This window comes from Dryobates pubescens, chromosome 7, assembly GCF_014839835.1.
Source record: "Dryobates pubescens isolate bDryPub1 chromosome 7, bDryPub1.pri, whole genome shotgun sequence".
Classification (NCBI taxonomy): Eukaryota; Metazoa; Chordata; class Aves; order Piciformes; family Picidae; genus Dryobates; species Dryobates pubescens.
The window spans coordinates 43,540,040-43,560,674 of NC_071618.1; the positions used below are offsets into that span (position 1 = coordinate 43,540,040).

At 50.7% G+C, this 20,635-nt stretch overlaps 1 protein-coding gene across 1 annotated transcript in view; it reads left to right on the forward strand.

The window, feature by feature from the left end:
• The window catches only part of SETDB2 (SET domain bifurcated histone lysine methyltransferase 2), a 60,486-nt gene that overhangs the window by 16,379 nt on the left and 23,472 nt on the right, over nt 1-20,635 (forward strand). The window contains exons 9-14 of the mRNA XM_054162921.1: nt 2,067-2,277; nt 7,497-7,562; nt 7,700-7,879; nt 13,385-13,504; nt 15,365-15,472; nt 17,169-17,302. Coding sequence (XP_054018896.1) covers nt 2,067-2,277; nt 7,497-7,562; nt 7,700-7,879; nt 13,385-13,504; nt 15,365-15,472; nt 17,169-17,302 — 819 coding nt within the window. The remainder of the gene's footprint in view (nt 1-2,066; nt 2,278-7,496; nt 7,563-7,699; nt 7,880-13,384; nt 13,505-15,364; nt 15,473-17,168; nt 17,303-20,635) is intronic.

Below are 20,635 nucleotides of genomic sequence, written 5' to 3' on the forward strand. Positions count from 1 at the left end.
GCCCGATGAGGACAGGATGCTTCTGCAGAACACCAGCCAAGAGACTCTTTATGCACTGGATGCCACAAAAGAAGGCAATGTGGCTCGTTTTCTTAATGTAAGTAAAAAGTTGCATCTTTCTCTTAGTTGTCTTAGCTTAGGTAAAACAAAACAGAAAGCTCTTGTACAAAACCCATGCATGTGGCAGGCACACAACAGGGCAGGCTGTGTGCTGCTCCCTGCAGAATCAGTAAGGTTGGAAAAGACCTCAGAGATCAAGTCCAACCTAGCACCCAACAACTCATGACTAAGTAAACCATGGCTTCAAGGGCATGTCCTATCCCCCCCTTGAACACCTCCAGGGATGGTGACTCCACCACCTCCCTGGGCAGCACATCCCAATGGCCAGTCTCTCTTGCTGGGAAGAAATTTGTCCTCACCTTGAACCTAAACTTCCCCTGGCACAGTGTAAGACTGTGTCCTCTTGTTCTGGTGCTGGTTGCCTGGGAGAAGAGACCAACCCCCACCTGGCTACAACCTCCCTTCCGGGAGTTGTAGAGAGCAAGAAGGTCTCCCCTGAGCCTTCTCTTCTCCAGGCTAAACAACCCCAGCTCCCTCAGCCTCTCCTCACAGGGCTGTGCTCAAGGCCTCTCCCCAGCCTTGTTGCCCTTCTCTGGACACCTTCAAGTGTCTCAATGTCCTTCTTAAACTGAGGGGCCCAGAACTGGACACAGGACTCAAGGTGTGGCCTAACCAATGCAGAGTCCAGGGGCACAATGACTTCCCTGCTCCTGCTGGCCACACTATTCCTGATACAGGCCAGGATGCCATTTGCCTTCTTGGCCACCTGGGCACACTGCAGGCTCATGTTCAGCCTACTCTCAACCAGTACCCCCAGGTCCCTTTCTGCCTGGCTGCTCTCCAGCCACTCTGACCCCAGCCTGTATTGCTGCTTGGGGTTGTTGTGACCAAAGTGCAGCACCTGGCACTTGGACTTGTTGAATGCCATCTTGTTGGATTCTGCCCCTCTGTCCAGCCTGGCAAGGTCCCTCTGCAGGGCCCTTCTGCCCTCTAACAGATCAACTCCTGCTCCCAACTTGCTGTCATCTGCAAATTTACTGATGGTGGACTCCATCCCCTCGTCCAGATCATCAGTGAAAATGTTGATACATACCTGACACAAAGTGGATTCTCCAGCCAGTGATGAGGTGTTTGACCTTTTCTAAGCCAAATATTCTGTTTTACAGCACAGCTGCTGCCCAAACCTCTTTGCACAGAGCGTGTTTGTAGAGACTCACAACAGAAGCTTCCCGTGGGTGGCGTTCTTCACAAACAGGTGGAGTTCTGGAATTCTGATGCTCTTCATTCAGGACACTAGGAGGAGAAGCAGTGCTTAGTTACTGAGAAATAATTGTGTGAAGGAGGGGCAGATGCTTAGGTTATAGAACCATAAAACTGCCTTGTTATTGGTGACCTCACTGTGCACAAAGACTGAAGGGATGCAGCTGTTGATTACCACTAAGGAGTTTTTCTTCAGTTCTGCACTGAAATGTAAAGTGGAAAAGCTTAATTCTGATGTGCCCACTGGAGTGATAATCTTCAGTGGAAAACCAGGCTTCACTCAGCATAGTCATTCTGAAAGCAGAGATTCACTGATCCCAGTGTTGTGTCTGGCTTCCATAGGGCAGGATTGGACCCTTCAGGGTCTTAAGGATGAGGCACTTTGTGAGCCAAACTGGCTTCAGGCCTTCTCATCACAGCTATCAAGAGAAGCAGGAATTTATGTAGCCCAACATGTCCTGGGGAGGTGGCATTAGGACACTAAGAGGTCAAAACTTGCTCTGAAAGCAAAGGATACAGGCTTTCCATTAGGGGATGACAGAAAGGGAGATAGAGAGAGCTGGTGCCAGCGAGACACAGGAATGCAGCAGCTTCTCCCAAGAGAGGGAAGACAAATTGTGTACATGAAGCTAACTGATGTATGTGACACCAGGAGTATTAGCTGGAAAGTTACTGTAGAGAGGAGAGAATATGTTCCAGACAAAGTGACCCCAGGGAACACTGACCCTCTGTGCAACCTTGCACAGGGTTGCCCAGCCCGCGCTGGCGCAGCCGCTGTGGCCCGCACTGGCGCAGCTGCTGTGGCCTGCACTGGCGCAGCCGCTGTGGCCCGCGCTGGCGCAGCCGCTGTGGCCCGCACTGGCGCAGCCGCTGTGGCCCGCGCTGGCGCAGCCGCTGTGGCCCGCGCTGGCGCAGCCGCTGTGGCCCGCGCTGGCGCAGCCGCTGTGGCCTGCACTGGCACAGCTGCTGTGGCCTGCACTGAGGAGGGCTTCCAAGAACTGTGAAGGCAACATTTTGAAATTCACCAGGAAAAGATTTTGGTTTAGCTAGTCTGTCTTGCTCAGGTACTCTGTAAAGAAACGTGTAATGGGGATTGAAGCCAGTGGAGAGAGGTAATCATGATCAGCAGAAGGTATTTGGGGAAGAAGGGAAGGGAAGAACTTTCTCCTTACCTCCAGCCTAAACTTCCCCTGGTGCAGCTTGAGACTGTGTCCTCTTGTTCTGGTGCTGGCTGCCTGGGAGAAGAGACCAACCCCCACCTGGCTACAACCTCCCTTCAGGTAGCTGTAGACAGCAAGAAGGTCTTCCCTGAGCCTCCTCTTCTCCAGGCTAAACAATCCCAGCCCCCTCAGCTTCTCCTCACAGGGCTGTGGTCCAGACCCCTCCCCAGCCTCGTTGCCCTTCTCTGGACACATTCAAGTGTCTCAATGTCCTTCTTAAACTGAGGGGCCCAGAAATGGACACAGGACTCAAGGTGTGGCCTAACCAATGCAGAGTCCAGGGGCACAATGACCTCCCTGCTCCTGCTGGCCACACTGTTCCTAATGCAGGCCAGGATGCCATTGGCCTTCTTGGCCACCTGGGCACACTGCTGGCTCATGTTTAGGCAGCTGTCAATCAGCACCCCCAGGTCCCTCTCTGTTTGGCAGCTCTCAGCCACTCTGACCCCAGCCTGTAGCTGTGCATGGGGTTGCTGTGGCCAAAGTGCAGCCCCTGGCACTTGGCCTTGTTGAATGCCATCCTGTTGGACTCTGCCCATCTGTCCAGTAGGTCGAGGTCCCTCTGCAGAGCCTTTCTACCCTCTAACTGACCAACATCTGCTCCTAACTTGCTGTCATCTGCAAAGTTGCTGATGACTGACTCAACCCCCTCATCCAGATCGTCAATGGAGATGTTAAAGAGGATGGGGCCCAGCACTGATCCCCGATCTTCTGTGTACTGTTAGAGAAGCTGGTTCCTGAGGAGTGTGTGCTTAATTCTGAGTCTTAGGCTTTGTGCACAGAGTGCAATGTCATTGAAACACAGTTAGTCAGCTCAAACATGATAGTCTTCATCACCAGTGCATCTAGAGAGCTGTTCAAACCTCAGTGATGCACTGTGCATGATACAAATGAACAGAAGCGGGTGTGTTCTCAATTGGTTGTATCCACTTTGGGGGTTTCTCTTTTCTGTTGTTGCTTTCTTCTTGTTTCCTAGATTTAGCCTCAGAGGTAGAGCAGGTTGTTTAGGCTCAGACCCCTTCACATTTCTCAGCTGTTTGTTTCTCCTCTGAGGTGTGGGTGTTTGCACTCCCCACAGCTCTGCTAGGCAAAGCAGCACGTGTGTGCCAGAGGCACTTGGTTCTCTCCTGACAAGCTGCCCCCTGAAGTTTTGGGCTTTGTATGTGTGCGACTGGGGACCAAATGTAAGCACAGTGCTCTTTCCCAGAGTTCAAAGAAATTGACTGAGTGTTTTATTCCTTAGGCTTGTGAAAGCTGGAACAGAACTCACCTGGGATTATGGTTATGAAGCTGGAAGCATGCCAGGGACAGAGATCTCCTGCCACTGCGGCGCTCAGAAGTGCAGGAAGAAAACCTTGTAGGCAAGGCTTCCCTACTGTCACCATGTCTGGTACCTGCAGAGGGATGTGCTGGAAGGGGCTACTAAACAGTGAGCAGTGAGCTTCAGTCAGTGGTGCTAGCTGCATTAAACTCAAATGCCTTTCACCTGATTATTTTGTAAATGTCTATTTAAATGTCACTTTTCTACTTGGCAGAACTGGAACTCTTTGTCTTTTGTTGTAACAACAGGCACCAAATGTTTCCCAGGGAATTGCTGTGCTCCTGGATTTCCCCCTCCAGCCTTTTTCAGAGTACACAGAAAGAATTGGTGCTTCTGTGCCAACTGCAGGACTGACCTGAGTGATACCAGACCAACACTTAGTATCATAGTATCAGTCAGGGTTGGAGGGGACCACAAGGATCATCTAGTTCCAACCCCCCTGCCATGGGCAGGGACACCCCACACTAGATCAGCCTGGCCAGAGCCTCATCCAGCCTGGGCTCAAACACCTCCAGGTGTCCAGGGGCCTCAACCACCTCCCTGCACAACCCATTCCAGGGCTTCACCACTCTCCTGGGGAAGAACTTCCTCCCCACCTCCAGCTTCATTCCATTCCCCCTAGTCCTAGCACTCCCTGACATCCTGAGCAGTCCCTCCCCAGCCTTCTTGGAGCCCCCTTCAGCTCCTGGAAGGCCACAATGAGGTCACCTGGGAGCCTTCTCTTCTCCAGACTGAACAGCCCCAACTCCTTCAGTCTGTCCTCACAGGAGAGCTGCTCCAGCCCTCTGCTCATCCTCGTGGCCCTTCTCTGGACACCTTCCAGCACCTCCAGATCCCTCTTGGAATAGGGGCTCCAGAACTGGAGGCAGGACTCCAGGTGGGGTCTCAGCAGAGCTGAGCAGAGGGGGAGAATCCCCTCCCTTGCCCTGCTGGCCACACTTCTCTTGCTGCAGCCCAGGCTCTGCTTGGCTTTCCGGGCTGCAAGTGCACACTGAGAGCTCCTGGTGAGCTTCTCCTCCCCCAGCACCCCCAAGGCTCTCTCCTCAGGGCTGCTTTCCAGCCAGTCCCTGCCCAGCCTGCATTTGTGCCTGGATTGCCTCCAACCAGCTGCAGGACCCTGCCCTTGGTCTTGTTGAACCTCCTGAGGTTGGCTTGTGCCCACCTCTCCAGCCTGTCCAGGTCCCTCTGGATGGATCCCTTCCCTCCAGCCTGTCTGCTGCACCACACAGCTTGGTGTCCTCAGCAAACTTGCTGAGGGTGCACTCAATGCCACTGTCCCTGGCACCCACAGAGATGTTGAACAAGCCTGGTCCCAGGACTGATCCCTGAGGGACTCTGCTTGTCCCTGGCCTCCACTGGGACATGGACCCATGGACAGCCACTTTTTGGCCATCAAGCCAGTTCTGTATCCATCTAGTGGTCACCCATCACACCCATGTGGCACCAGTTAATTGATGTTTTCTGTGTCCTTCCATAGTGCTGAGCTAGCAGAACTCAGTTTTCTGGAAACCCTTATGAATGCAAGTCTGCTTGTTCTGGGGGCTAAGAATCATTCCAATATACCTAAGCCTGATGGCTCCAATGGGACAGGTCCTCTTGAACAGAGATGAGATTAACTGGAACCCTTGCAGAGCTGTGCTCATGCTGTAGGGTGAACCATGCAAGTCCCACTGCTGCAGGAGAGAAAGGACTGGAATTGTGTTGGGTTGCATTCCTCTCCATGTTTGTGATGCACACAGGCCTTGAGTGTGCCTCACTTCAGTGCCATAAAGTACAGTGTGGGACAAGCACAGCAATTCAGTTTATTCACAGAATGCTAGGGGTTGGAAGGGGCCTCAAAAGATCATCCAGTGCAACCTCCCTGCCAGAGTAGGTCACACAAGAATGTGTCTGGGGGGTTTTGAATGTCTTCAGATAAGGAGACTCCACAACCTCTCTGGGCAGCCTGTTCCAGTGTTCTGTCACCCTCACAGTGAAGAAGTTTTTCTGTAGGTTTAAGTGGCACCTCCTGTGCTCCACTTGCACCCATTGCCCCTTGTCCTATCCTGGGACATCACTAAGGAAAGCCTGGCTGCATCCTCCTGGTGCTAACCCTTTACATACTTATAAACACCTCTCCTCTTCCCCAAGCCCAAGAGCCCCAGCTCCCTCAGCCTTTTCTCATAAGGGAGATATCCCACTCCCTTAATTATCTTTGTGGCTCTGTACTGGACTCTTTCAGTTCCCTGTCCTGGAACTGAGTGGCCTAGAACTGGAGACAATATTCCACATGTGGCCTCACCAGAGCAGAGGAAGAGGAGAATCTCTCTCAACCTATTAACCATACCCCTTCTAATGTGCCCCAGGATGCCATTGGCCTTCTTGGCCCCAGGAGCACATTTCCATCCTTCTGTCCACCAGGACCCTCCTACCCCTGGTCCCTTTTTCCTACAGCACTCTCCAACAGGTCAGTCCCCAACTCACACTGATACATGGGGTTGTTCTTTCCCAGGTGCAAGACTCTGCACCTGCCCTTGTTATATTTCATTCAATTTCTCCCTGGCCAGCTCTGCAGCCTGTCCAGGTTTTGCACAGCCCTCTGGTGTGTCATCCCCTCCTCTGAGTTGTGTGTCATCAGCAAACGTGCTAACAGTGTACTCTGTTCCCTCATCCAGGTTAGTGATGAATATACTGAATAGTACTGGTCCCAGTCCTGATCCCTGGGGGACTCCACTAGATACAGGTCTCCAGCTAGACTCCATCCCACTGTCCACAACTCTCTGACTTCTTTCCTTCAGTTCCCAGTCCACCTCACTACCTGATCATGCAGACCACACTGCCTCAGTTTAGCTGTGAGGATGCTGTGGGAGGTGGTGTCAGGTGCTTTACTGAAATCAAGATAAACTACATCCACTGCTCTACCATCATCTATCCACCTGGTTACAGCCTCAAAAGGCTATCAGGTTGGTAAAACATGATTTCACCTTGGTAAAAACATGTTGACTGCTCCTAATGATCCTCCTATTCTTGATATGCCTTGAGACAGTGCCAATGAGTTGCTCCATCACCTTTCTGGGGGTGGAGGTGAGGCTGACTGGTCTATAATTACCAGGGTCCTCTTTCTTACCCTTTTTGAAGACTGGGGTGGCATTTGCTTTCCTCCAGTCCTCAGGCACCTGTCCTGTTGCCCACAACTTACCAAAGATGATGGTCAGTCACACAGCAATGACTTCCACCAGTTTCCTCAGCACCTGTGGGTGCATTTCAGCAGGATATGTGGATTCATGGATGTCCAGATTGTTTAACTGATCCCTAACTCAGTTCTATGAACCAAGACAAACTCCTTTACCCTGAGTTGCTCTGGGGCCTCAGGGGTCTGTGGCTCCTGAGGAGTCTCCAGCAGTACAGAGAGATACAAAGAAGTCCTTCATGTGCTGGGTGAGCACCACTAAGGCTGGCTATGAAGGCAGTGCGCTGTGGCTGCCACCTTCACCATGGAGAGACTGAGTGAGTGAAAGATGATTGTTGTGGGACACCTAGCATCTTGTCCAGCTCTTGAATCAGCTGCTCAGTCAGATGTCACCCTGCCAGCCCCATGGTGGGCACCTGTATGGCCTCCCTCCCCCTCACATCGGGCTCCTCTCCTGCCGTCCCAGTCCTGGTTAAGGGACATGCAAAAACTGAACGGAGACAAGGAGAAGGTGCAAGATGTTCCCTTCCTCGTGAGGAAATCCCTTTGGAAATGGCTGCCTGGCAGCGGCCGCGGGCAGCGCTGGACATGGGCAGCAAAACGCCGGTCCCCTACCCCCCGGCACGCCAGCGGGGCTGGCGGCGGCGCATCCCCCCTACCACGTGACAGGCGGCGGCGCATCCCCCCTACCACGTGACAGGCGGCGGCGCGCCCCGACGCCCCGCTCCTCTCCGCGCCGGTCCCGCAGCCAATCAGCGGCGAGGAGGAGGCACCAATCGGAGCCCCGCTCCCCCTGACCCGGGCGCCTGCGCGCTGCGCGGGGTCGGCGGCGGCCACGCCTGCTTCCGCGTGCGGGAGCTGAGGGGCAGGGGGGAAGGAGCAGGGACGACAGCGGAAGTGGCGGCGGGAGCGGGCCGGGCCGGGCCGTGAGGGCGCGGGTGGGCTTACCGCGCCTCGGTAAGTCTCGCTGCGGGACCGGCGAAGGAGGAGCTGAAGCCACCCTAGGCTTCGTCTCCCCGCCCGGCGTCTCGATAAATGGGCCCGGCTGGAGTTCGGGGGAGGAAGGGGCTGGAGGAGAGAGGGGCTGGGGGAGGGGCTGCGCCGCCGCCGCATTTCCCTCAGAAATGGTGGCCGCTGTCACGGAGGTCTCCCGCCACCGGGCCTCCATGCGAGGACGCTCAGACAGAGCCACCCCTGGGAGACTCCGGGCCGACCCAGAAGACTCAAGACTGAGTCACTAGATCACAACTCGCCCTGCTAGGCCTTGAAGCATTAGAGCCTGAGGGAGGGCATCATCTCAGCAGGCCTCATTCCAGCTCTGCCTCAGTGTCTAGGTGTAGGCTCGATCAACTTCCTTGTTCCTCCAAGTTCTGCTGTGTGACATGTAGTAGTTTTAGCGAGGCAGGAAGCGTAAGTCTCTTAACAATGATACTGCTTTGTTTACAGTATCACAGTAACTAAGGTTGGAAGAGACCCCAAGGATCATCAAGTCCAACCTGTCCCAACAGACCTCACAACTAGATCATGGCACCAAGTGCCACGTCCAATCTCCCCTTGAACACCTCCAGGGACGGCGACTCCACCACCTCCCTGGGCAGCACATCCCAATGATGAATGACTCGCTCAGTGAAGAACTTTTTCCTCACCTTGAGTCTAAACCTCCCCTGGCACAGCTTGAGACTGTGTCCCCTTGTTCTGGTGCTGGTTGCCTGGGAGAAGAGACCAACCCCCTCCTGTCTACAACCACCTTTCAGGTAGTTGTAGAGGGCAGTGAGGTCACCTCTGATCCTTCTCTTCTCCAGGCTACGATGCTGGAAGCAGCATGTTGGTAGAGGGCAAGGTGTTACTCTAGGAATACTATCAGGGAGTGATTGAGAACCTCTAACAATGTAAGTTCAGACATCTCCCACCTGGAGTATTGCATCCAGCTGTGGGGGCCCCAGTACAGACCAGACACAGACCTATCAGTGTCCAGAGATGGGCCGTGAGAATGGTCAGAAAGCTTCCTCTGAAGGAAGACTAAAAGAGTTGAGATTGTTCAGCCTGGAAACCAGGAGGCTCAGGGGAGAACTTATATGGCCTTTCAATATACAGAGGTGGGTCATAACACAGACTGAGACTTTTTCTCAGGTCCTGTTGTGACAGGACAAGGGGCAATGGCTTTACAGTGAAAGAGGATTGGTTTAGATTGGACATAAGGAAGGAATTTATTTATTTTATGTTGAGAGTGGTGAGACCCTGGCACAGCTTGCCCAGAGAAGCTGTGGATGTGTCTTAGGTCAGTTTGGATGGGACTTTGAGCGGTCTGATCTAGTCAAAGCTGCCTGGACCAGTGGCAGGGAGGTTGGACTAGATGATCTTCAAAGGTCCCTTCTAGCTTCAGGCATTCTATGATTCTGAGGACAGGAGTTAAGATCTAATGAGGAGCCCTTCAGTTAAGAGTCATCCCTTGAAGCTGCCTTTCTAAAAGAAATTCATTTTTTAAAAGCCTTAAAATAGTCTTCCCCTGTAGCAAGTGAAAGATGATCAGAAAGACAGATTTCTTTGGTTTTCTTATTAAAACCTTGCAAAGCCTGGATGTGTTTATGCTGCTGATTACTCAGGGGAGCTTGGATGAGTTTAGGGGGGTGGGCTTGTGTACCTTGGCCAGCTAAGATAGGACCAACAGTGCTTCTTTCCTCACAAAGTGCTAGTGGAGGACACAGTGAGTGTAAGGTAATGAGATTCCTTCTGTCTCACTGCTTCAATAGATCAAATCCTTCAGTATAGAATAGAATGAACCAGGTTGGAAGTGACCTTTGAGATCATTGAGTCCAACCTACCACCCAACACCATCTAATCAACTCAACCATGGCACCAAGCACCCCATCCAGTCTCCTCCTAAACACCTCCAGTGATGGTGATTCCACCACCTCCCTGGGCAGCACATTCCAATGGCCAATCACTCTCTCTATGAAGAACTTCTTCCTAACATCCAGCCTAAACCTCTCCTGCCACAGCTTGAGACTGTCCTCTTGTGCTGGTTGCCTGGGAGAAGAGACCAACCCCCACCTGGCTCCAACCTCCCTTCAGGTAGTTGTAGAGAGCAAGAAGGTCTGCCCTGAGCCTCCTCTTCTCCAGGCTAAACAACCCCAGCTCCTTCAGCCTCTCTTCACAGGGCTGTGCTCCAAGTACTGGAGTGAAGAGGAGGGCAGGAGCTGTGGCAGTGGGTTTCAGTGGCACACAGGAAGCCAGACAACTTGAGTTCTCTTCCATACTCTCCTATGGATGTGCAGAGTGGCATTCTGTGCCTTAGTTTCCTGCTGTATAAAATGTGTGTATTTACAAGCAGGGATGCTTTCAGAATTGGCTCTGTAGAGGAAATGCACAGCCAAACTGGTCATGTTTCAGCAAGAGGTGTTTGCAATTGGCACTGTCCCTGCACACTTACAATGAGGTTCATGTCCTGGTTTACTTTCTGTTTCGTTTCCTCCCTTCCCATTTCGTTGCTGTTGAAAAAACAGAGCCCAGTGTTCTGGTAGAAAAAGAGCACAGATACTGAAGAAGCAGACAGGGGCACGTGATGACACTTTCTTCCCCTCACCTGCTTCTCTTTGTCTTCTGTTTTGCAGCTGTGTTTGCCCTGCCATTAGCAGAGGGCGGTGGAAGGGCTGTTGCAGATGATTTAGTTGCCTTAGGTTCCTGTGGTCTGCTTCTGTGGCAGTGAAAATGAAAGCTGGCTGTGAAGAGCTGCAGAAGGACTTGGTGACAGCGAGTCATTTGACTATAACATAGCAGGTGAAAATGATGCATGTGTCAGAGCAACCACCATAATGCTGATGTCCTGCCTGGTAACTGCTTAGGCAAAAGCTCTGGGGGGGCTATAATAGGTAGTTCTAGGAAAGTATCAGTCCTGTGCTCAGAAACATTCTGAAGTGTTGTTGAAATATTTAGAGTTATTAAAAGAACAACACAGGGTGCTGTTGTAACTCTGTGAACAGTAGCCCAGCCTTTGGAAGCTTGTTTGCCCTTCTGGGAACATAGCAGGAGTGGAGAAGTGCCTGACAAGACAGGGCAAAGATGTGGAGCAGCTTCTGTGTGAGGAGCAGTTAAATGGTTTCAGTTTCATCAGCTGGAAGTAGGGACAGTAGAGCGGGTCTGTGTTGTCACAAGTGTTACTGGAGGAGCTGAGTAAGGAACAATATTTTCTTGCCTTGTCAGGTTCTGGAGTGTCAAATGGAGTCTCTGAGTGGTGGTCTTAAGCCCTGTGAAAGCAAGGAGCTTTTTAGTCAAGATGTGATTACGCTGTTAAACTGGAACCTTGGCCTTAGTCTCTCCTCTCCTCACTTGAGAGAAGCCAGCCAGATCCATTGCCCCATTTAGGTCAGTAACCTTTTCCTGACAGTAATCTGCAGCAGAAAGCTAGGGAAGGGCAAAGGGCTGAAGCAGTGCTCCTGTGGGATGCTGAGCTAAACAGGGCAGTGGCTGCAGCCTGGCTGCTTCTGCAGTGAGGAACAGCCAAGAGCTGTCCTACTGCTTCAGTGTTCCTGCAAAGGCACTGGAGTAACCCCCAGGCCAGGATTTCTCTTGAGCCTGGGAGAACACCAGGGACTATACACTCCACCTTTAGTCTCTTCCTCAAAAGGTTTCTAGAGCTCTATCTTCTGATCAGGCCTGAGCAGGGCCTAGGTATCTGCATCAATTCCAGGTGTTAGCTTGCTGCAGAGAACTCTTCCTGAGTTCTAGACAATGCAAACTTTAGCTCATTCTGCTTTTAATTTCTCTTTGCCTTTGTTTTCTTTTGTATTTCTGTTTGTTTCTGTCATATTTATTCAATGTTTAAGCTCTGAGACTGATCTGATAGTCATGATATAGGTGGGTATTGGGAATTAGTCCCTACCCTGCCTTGCTTGCTAGAGGTAGAAGGATGGGGAGCGGGGGGAGGAACCTGGATGTGTGTGGAGGCAAAGCAGCTTGCTGCTGAGAATTAAATAAATTCTCAGTTCCAAGAGATCCAGAGGACACCCTGGTGTTCTCACCTGAGACTGCCTGCTCTGTTTTATGGAAGGGATATGAGCATGAATGAAACCAGAGGCTGGCTGTTGGAAAGCCACAGAAAGATTGTGGGATTGGTTGAACTGTGAGATTTCCTAGATGTTTTGTACTTGCATCTTGCTGCCTCTCTCTCACTAGAATAAGTTCACTTCAACTCTTCTTATTTCTTGAAAGTAAGAGCAGACTTTTCTTACCTTTGTACTACAGAGTTTGTGCTGTCAGAGGTGACATCTCCAGCAAAGAGCAGTTTGACGTATCACATCTTGTAGGAGTGGGAAGTTGTTGAAGATACCTGCAGTGGACTTGAACAGAAGCCACAGACAAAGTAAAACTACTGCTACTAATGTGTGGTATCATGCTCTAATCTGTGAGCAAAGAGTGAGGGTGAAGGCTTATCCAGAAGCATTGAGACTGTTCTGTGAAGTAGCTAGCTAACCTTGGTTTTGCAGCTGCTGGGGGAGGAGAGAGACTGTGTGAAGATGAGCAATTAAGATTTGATTGGATATGGCCAGAAAAAGAGCAAATCCCACGGTGTAGTGAAAATCCTCACTCATGTTAGTGCTCCACTTCATTGAGAGAGAATGTTCAAATCTCACTGTGACTGTGTCTTGCACCCCCTTTTCCTGTGCTTCTTTCTATATCCTTTTTACAGTAGGAGTGCTTGTTTCTTCCTTATTTTTTTGTGAACTCCTGAGTGACTGGAGAAGTGTGGGGACAGTTTTTTCTCTTTGGTTGACTTGGATACCCCCATGTGGCAGATCTAGCTTAAAGAAAGCACTGTTATGATTGACCCCCCCCCAAATAAAAGGGGTTTCCAGTCTAGGGCATGACTTGATGGCCTGCTCTTGGGCCTATTGTTGGAGCAGGTGTTGCTGAGCAAGCTTGAAAACTCTTTTATTACCCCTTATAACTTGTTAGAATAGAATAGAATTAACCAGGTTGGAAAAGACCTTTGAGATCATGAAGTCCAACCTATCCCCCAACACCATCTGAGCAACTAAACCATGGCACCAAGTGCCTCATCCAGGCTCTTCCTAAACACCTCCAGGGATGGTGACTCCACCACCTCCCTGGGCAGCACATTCCAATGGCCAATCTCTCTTTAGTTAGTGGCAACTGCTGGAGCTTGCCAGAGCTGATTTCCACCCCACTGCCAGCCCCAGAGCAGGCTTTGCATTTGCTGCCAGTAGTTTCTGGAGGATAGAAGCACCAAGGTTCAGGGCATGTAGGTGAAGGAGCAGTTAGAGAGCAATTCCTCCTGCTTGGTGTGTGATAGTTGTATTAACTGCCTTGTGTTTTGTCCCAGTTTTTCTGCTCTAGGTTTTCCAGATAATGGCAAAGATGGTGAGAAGAACATGTGCATTTTGCCCAGATGGGGAGTCTGGTTCTGTGATGTATGTTGCCAAGGACCGAAATATTGCAGCACATCAGAACTGTCTGGTGAGTGGCTCTTGGTTGGCTGGTGCCTGAGAGGAATGGAGAAGGGCTGAAGGGGAAGTTTCCACTGATTGTCTGGTTTTGAGTGTCTGAATTAAAAAGTTGAACCAGCAAACTTACATTAGATTGAAAAGGTATGAAAAGCAGCAGGGCTTAGCCAGAGTTTTGAGAGGAAGAGGACTTGGCTGCACAGTTGGGTCCATGGTGCTTTTGTGTGTCTGTTGCTGGTCAGTAGTTCTAGACGTGCATGCAGGCTAATAGCAGAACAGATTATCTTCAGACCCCAAGTTGAATGAGGCTACTCACACCACAGAAATGTGTGCAGTTATGTAACCCTCTGCAGGGAAATACTAACATCACTTGTAGCAAGGCTGTGCCTGTGTCACAGTCCGCTCAGTGGACACATGATGGTTTGTTTGCTCTGATCTTGAAGTGCAAAGGGGGTTTGCTTCCATCAAACATTGAAGCTTTGTTGTTTTGCCCATAAAGTGGTGTGCAATAGGTAGAAAGGGTGACAGGCAAAGGAGAGAAGTAAGGTAAAGAGAGGAGAGAGTCTGGTAGCTACCACCAGTGGTCCAGGGCATCCTTATGGTCCCAGCTCCAGGCAGGGTCCTGCTGCCTATCTTCTGCTCATCATGGTCCTTGGTGGGGAAAGCTTCTGAAGCTCAGTTGCTAAGAAGCCCTCTTTTATGCTGTGCAACACACCCTGCCCATGCTTCTCTGCCAGTCTCTGCCTTTCTCAAGTGAGGCTCCCATGCATGCCCAGGGAGGAGAGTCTTGAGTGTCTGAGGCATGGTCTGCCTTGGAGGTGGGTAGCTTTTGGCCAGGAGGTGTGTTTCTCTATTACAATGAGCAAAGTTTGCCTGAAGTTCACAACTTCTTGATCCATGCCAAGATAGCTGTCAAGCTTCTTGGACAGCAGCTGTAAATACATATCCTATATATGTAACTATATATATGCACACTTATATATGTCCTGTATGTATAATGGATACCTACATACATACATGTGTGTGTCCTGTAGTTATGCAGTTTGTTGATAGCAGAGGTGCTCTTGGTAGCAGGCAGCTGCCCCTCCCTGAATGTTTGTGCCTGTGTATCAGCTCTTTCCTTTAGTTGTGTGATAGAATAGAATTAACCAGGGTGGAAAAGATCATGGAGTCCAACCTGTCACCCAACACCATCTGATCAACTAAACCATGGCACCAAGCACCCCATCCAGTCTCTTCCTAAACACCTCCAGTGCTGGTGACTCCACCACCTCCCTGGGCAGCACATCCCAATGGCCAATCTCTCTTTCTGGGAAGAACTTCTTCCTGGCATCCAGCCTAAACCTCCCCAGGCACAGCTTGAGACTCTGTCTTCTTGTTCTGTTGGTGGTTGCCTGGGAAAGTGTGGAGGTCCTCCAGCTGAAGAGCTTCTCCTCCTCACTTTGTGCAGCCTGGACTTTGAGACTTCCTTCACTCACACTGATTAAATTCACTTTCTCGCCTTCTCTTTTCTTAGTTCACATTCAGATCATGTGAAATCTGCTCTACAGACAGGGTAAGTTCTTTTGACAAGGGAAAGGTTTAAGCACAGCTTGCTCATTGCAGGTGAAACATCCTAAAAACAGAGAGAAAAATCAGCTTTACCTCTCAGGTAGGACAGGTGCAAGAATTAAATCACAGACTCACCAAGGTTGGAGGAGACCTCAAAGGTCATCGAGTCCAACTCATCACCACAGAGCCCATGACTAAACCATGGCACCAAGTGCCACATCCAAGCCCCTCTTGAGCACCTTGTGGAGAAGGTGTACTCTTGTCTTTTCTGCACTGGTGACTGAATTTCTCTTCTAATTCTTAATGTCACCTCTTTCTTTAGTTATTTTCCTCAGGATTTGTGGAAACTGAAGAGTACAACCCAGAGAACCTGGACATAAGGTTTGATGTGGCATCAGTGTTGAAAGAACTCAAGAGAGGAAGGCGGCTGGTAAGGACTGACTTTCTGGATCTGCACCTGGGCTTGTCCCAGCGTACTGAAGGCTGCCTGGCCTATTGTGTGCTGGAAAGAAATGCAGAGGACTGCTTGGTCCTTCTGATCTACTAAGAGATAGAAACACTGATCTGACTTTATATGTGGTTAATCTTGTATTAAAATGTGTTGGGCTTTTATTGCTGTGTTTCATACCATACAATCAGTAAGGTTGGAAAAGATCTCCGAGATCATCAAGTCCAATCTGTCATTCAACACCTCAGGACTAACTAAACCATGGCTTCAAGTGCCACGTCCAGTCCCCTCTTGAACACCTCCAGGGATGGTGACTCCAACCCCTCCCTGGGCAGCACATTCCAATGGCCAATCTCTCTTTCTATCACAGTGTCACAGTATAACTAAGGTTGGAAGAGACCCCAAGGATCAAGTCCAACCTGTCCCAACAGACCTCACGACTAGACCATGGCACCAAGTGCCACGTCCAATCTCCCCTTGAACACCTCCAGGGACGGCGACCCCACCACCTCCCTGGGCAGCACATCCCAATGACGAACGACTCGCTCAGTGAAGAACTTCTTCCTGACATCCAGCCTAAACCTCCCCTGGTGCAGCTTGAGACTGTGTCCTCTTCTGGTGCTGGTTGCCTGGGAGAAGAGACCAACCCTCACCTGGCTACAACCTCCCTTCAGGGAGTTGTAGAGAGCAAGAAGGTCTCCCCTGAGCCTCCTCTTCTGCAGGCTAAGCAACCCCAGCTCCCTCAGCCTCTCCTCACAGGGCTGTGCTCCAGACCTCTCCCCAGCCTCGTTGCCCTTCTCTGGACATGTTCCAGTGTCTCAATATCCTTCTTAAATTGAGGGGCCCAGTTCTGGGCCCAGGACTCAAGGTGTGGCCTACCCACATGTAGCATGTGCAGGCAAATGGGATGGGATAAATATGGCTGTCTGTAGTATCTTGTCCAGCCCCTACAGGCTTGTCCAGCCTCCTGTGGGCTGGATTTCTCTGGAAACCTTTTTTTTTGTTTGCCAAGAGGGCCAATGGCATCCTGGCCTGCATCAGGAACAGTGTGGCCAGCAGGAGCAGGGAGGTCATTCTGCCCCTGTACACTGCACTGGTTAGGCCACACCTTGAGTCCTGTGTCCAGTTCTGGGCCCCTCAGTTTAGGAAGGAGGTTGACTTGCTGGAGCATGTGCAGGGAAGAGCAATGAAGTTGGTGAGGGGCTTGGAACACAGCCCTGAGAGGAGAGGCTGAGGGAGCTGGGGTTGCTTAGCCTGCAGAAGAGGAGGCTCAGGGGAGACCTTCTTGCTCTCTACAACTTCCTGAAGGGAGGTTGTAGGCAGGTGGGGGTTGGCCTCTTCTCCCAGGCAGCCAGCACCAGAACAAGAGGATACAGTCTCAAGCTGTGCCAGGGCAGGTTTAGGCTGGAGGTTAGGAAGAAGTTCTACACAGAGAGAGTGATTGCCCATTGGAATGGGCTGCCTGGGGAGGTGGTGGAGTCACCATCACTGGAGGTGTTCAGGAGAAGACTTGAGGGGGTGCTTGGTGCCATGGGTTAGTTGTTTAGGTGGTGTTGGATTGGTTGATGGGTTGGACACATGGTCTGGAAGGTCTCTTCCAACGTGGTCTGTTCTATTCTCAACCTCTTTAACAGTGGGTGTGTGTAATGCTGAGCTGCTGCCCCTCCCCCTGTCCTAGGTGTGCAGCTTCTGTCGCAAGAAGGGAGCCACGGTGGGCTGTGAGGAGCGAGCCTGCCGCCGCAGTTACCACTACTTCTGTGCGCTCTGCGACGATGCCGCCATAGAGACCGACCAGGCAAAGGGAATCTACAGGTATTGAACCCACTGTGTTCCAACTGATCACTGTCAAGCTTTTGGTGGTGGTGTCAGGAGCACAGGCTTTTAAATTGTGTGTCTTTTAAAGGTGTGGTTTTTTCTACAAATAGAATAGACTTAAAAGACCTCAGAGATCATCCAGTCCAACCTGTCACCCAACACCATCTCATCAACTGAACCATGGCACCAAGTGCCTCAGCCAGGCTCTTCCTAAACACCTCCAGGGATGGTGACTCTACCACCTTCCTGGACAGCACATTCCAGTGGCCAATCTCTCTTAATTAGAATAGAACAGAATAGACCAGGTTGGAAGAGACCTTCAAGACCATCCTGTCCAACCTATCATCCAACACCATCTAATGAACTAAACCAAGCACCCTATCAAGTCTCCTCCTAAACACCTCCAATGATGGTGACTTTCTGTGAAGAATTTCTTCCTGACATCCAGCCTAAACCTCCCCTGGCACAGCTTGAGACTGTGTCCTCTTGTTCTGGTGCTGATTACCTGGGAGAAGAGACCAACCCCCACCTGGCTACAACCTCCCTTCAGGTAGTTGTAGAGAGCAAGAAGGTCTCCCCTGAGCCTCCTCTTCTCCAGGCTAAGCAACCTTAGCTCACTCAGCCTCTCCTCACAGGGCTTGTGCTCCAAACCTCTCACCATTCTCCTCTCAAGTGATGCTTGATCCTCTGTTCATAAGCAACAGGGAAGTGTTTTCCTTTCACAGGAAAACATCGCAGCATTTGGAAGGAATCTATTCAGTGTTTGAGCCTGCAACACACCTGAGTGATCACTAGGCCAAAACTGAGAAGAGAAGTCCTTACTGGTTATCTAGCTGGTCTTCAGGGACCAAATGGTTATTAATGTAGCTCAAATGCTCAGGTTTTGTTGCTTCAGAAGCTCCATTAAATGTGATCTGAGCACAGAGCAGTCTGTAGCACTTCTGGATCTGTTTATATTGGGCAAATTCTTGTATTATCTCCACATGCTAGCAGAAAGTTTTGTGTTCCTGCCAGAGACTTTATATTTCAAGTATCTGACTAGAGTCAGCACAATGAGGCTAAGTGAATTTTAGACCTTATTGTGCTAGTCCTGCCATCTGCTGCCCTTGGGCTGCCTGTGTTGCTGTTGCTAGATAAAATGAGTTGTTTGTAGGATGCAGGCAAAGGGCCAGAGAACCTCTGACTGCAGAGACCTTTTGAAATGCTGAAGTTAGAGTAGCTTCAGGTGCAGAAAGCCCTGATTTCCATTTCTGTGAAAGGTCAGAGAAATCCCAGGCAATAGTTATGATTAGATGCTCTACCACATTCATCTGCTTCCTTCAGGAAGAGCTGGACAGGCACAGCAGTGGAGGGTGGGTCCTTTTGTGTCATAGTGTCAGTCAGGGTTGGAAGGGACCGCAAGGATCATCTAGTTCCAACCCCCCTGCCATGGGCAGGGACACCCCACACTAGATCAGACAAAACACCATCAGTGTCAGGACACTTGCACTCCTGGATGCTTCAGCAGGGCTCTCTGTCCAATGTGCATGCATCTTTCTGCATGTCTGCAAGCCCAGCTGTGTAGTGCAGATATGTTTAGATAATGCTTATAACATCTTTGGCAGAGCTCATCAAAGTATGCAGCTGGGCTGAGGGGAAATTCTCTGTGATCAGAGTAAGTGGCTCTCATTGTAGCTTTAGGAAGGATACCTTAGGCTGGAGAAGGCTGAAATCAAGATGTTATGAAATGAACAGGACTGGTAACAGTCTAGATACAAACTGGTAAAGAGGTGGTTGAATATATAGCTTGATTTGGTGGTTTTCTGAGCTGGTCACTGTAGAGCTTTGGAAGAGGGACCTTTATAAATGCCTTCTATTAAGTCACCATGTGAGACTAGTTGCTTGCCCTATACAGAAGTACAAGAATCTATAGCAGCCTGTATTGGAGATGAATAAGGCCTGGCTTAGAGAAAGATGGTGAGGCAGGTTTCAGGGATTTGAGCCCAAAGACTATGGCACAGTGTAAATGAAACACAACATGTGTAGGTAGCCTGAAATTACTGGAGAAAAGGCAAACAAGGCTTGGAAAACAGTGGATGTGGATTGACAGCCTTGCTTGAAATAGAACTCCCAGAGAGGTGTATCCAAAGAGGCAGTTCCTCAGAGGGAGAGGTGGCAGGCTTTTAATTCTGAGTTGCCATCTTTGTGATGATGAGCAGTAATGATCAAAACACAGAGCTGAAAAGGAAAAGAGGGAAAGGCTACACTGCTATGGAAGTGGCTGCTAGTAAGAGTAGAATAGAATAGAATTAACCAGGTTGGAAAAGACCTCAGAGATCATCCAGTCCAACCTAGCACCCAACACCACCTAATCAACTAAACCATGGCACCAAGTGCCTCATCCAGGCTCTTCCTAAACACTTCCAGTGATGGTGACTCCACCACCTCCCTGGGCAGCACATCCCAATGGCCAATCTCTCTTTCTGGGAAGAACTTCTTCCTAACCTCCAGCCTAAACCTCCCCTGGCACAGCTTGAGACTGTGTCCTCTTGTTCTGGTGCCAGGTGCCTGGGAGAAGAGACCAACCCCCACCTGCCTACAACCTCCCTTCAGGAAGTTGTAGAGAGCAAGAAGGTCTCCCCTGAGCCTCCTCTTCTGCAGGCTAAGCAACTCCAGCTCCCTCAGCCTCTCCTCACAGGGCTGTGCTCCAAACCCCTCCCCAGCTTTGTTGCCCTTCTCTGGACATCTTCCAGCAGCTCAACATCTTTCCTAAACTGATGGGCCCAGAACTGAACACAGGACTCCAGATGCCTGCATCAAGAACACTGTAGCCAGCAGGAGCAGGGAGGTCATTCTGCCCCTGTACACTGCACTGGTTAGGCCACACCTTGAGTCCTGTGTCCAGTTCTGGGCCCCTCAGTTTAGGAAGGAGGTTGACTTGCTGGAAGGTGTCTAGAGAAGGGCAATGAAGTTGGTGAGGGGTTTGGAGCACAGCCCTGTGAGGAGAGGCTGAGGGAGCTGGGGTTGCTTAGCCTGGAGAAGAGGAGCCTCAGGGGTGACTTTATCACTCTCTACAACTCCCTGAAGGGAGGCTGTAGACAGGCAGAGGTTGATCTCTTCTCCCAGGCAGCCAGCACCAGAACAAGAGGACACAGTCTCAGGCTGCGCCAGGGGAGGTTTAGGCTGGAGGTTAGGAGGAAGTTCTACACAGAGAGAGTGATTGCCCATTGGGATGTGCTACCCAGGGAGGTGGTGGAGTCACCATCACTGGAGGTGTTCAGGAGGAGACTTGATGGGGTGCTTGGTGCCATGGGTTAGTTGTTTAGGTGGTGTTGGATTGGTTGATGGGTT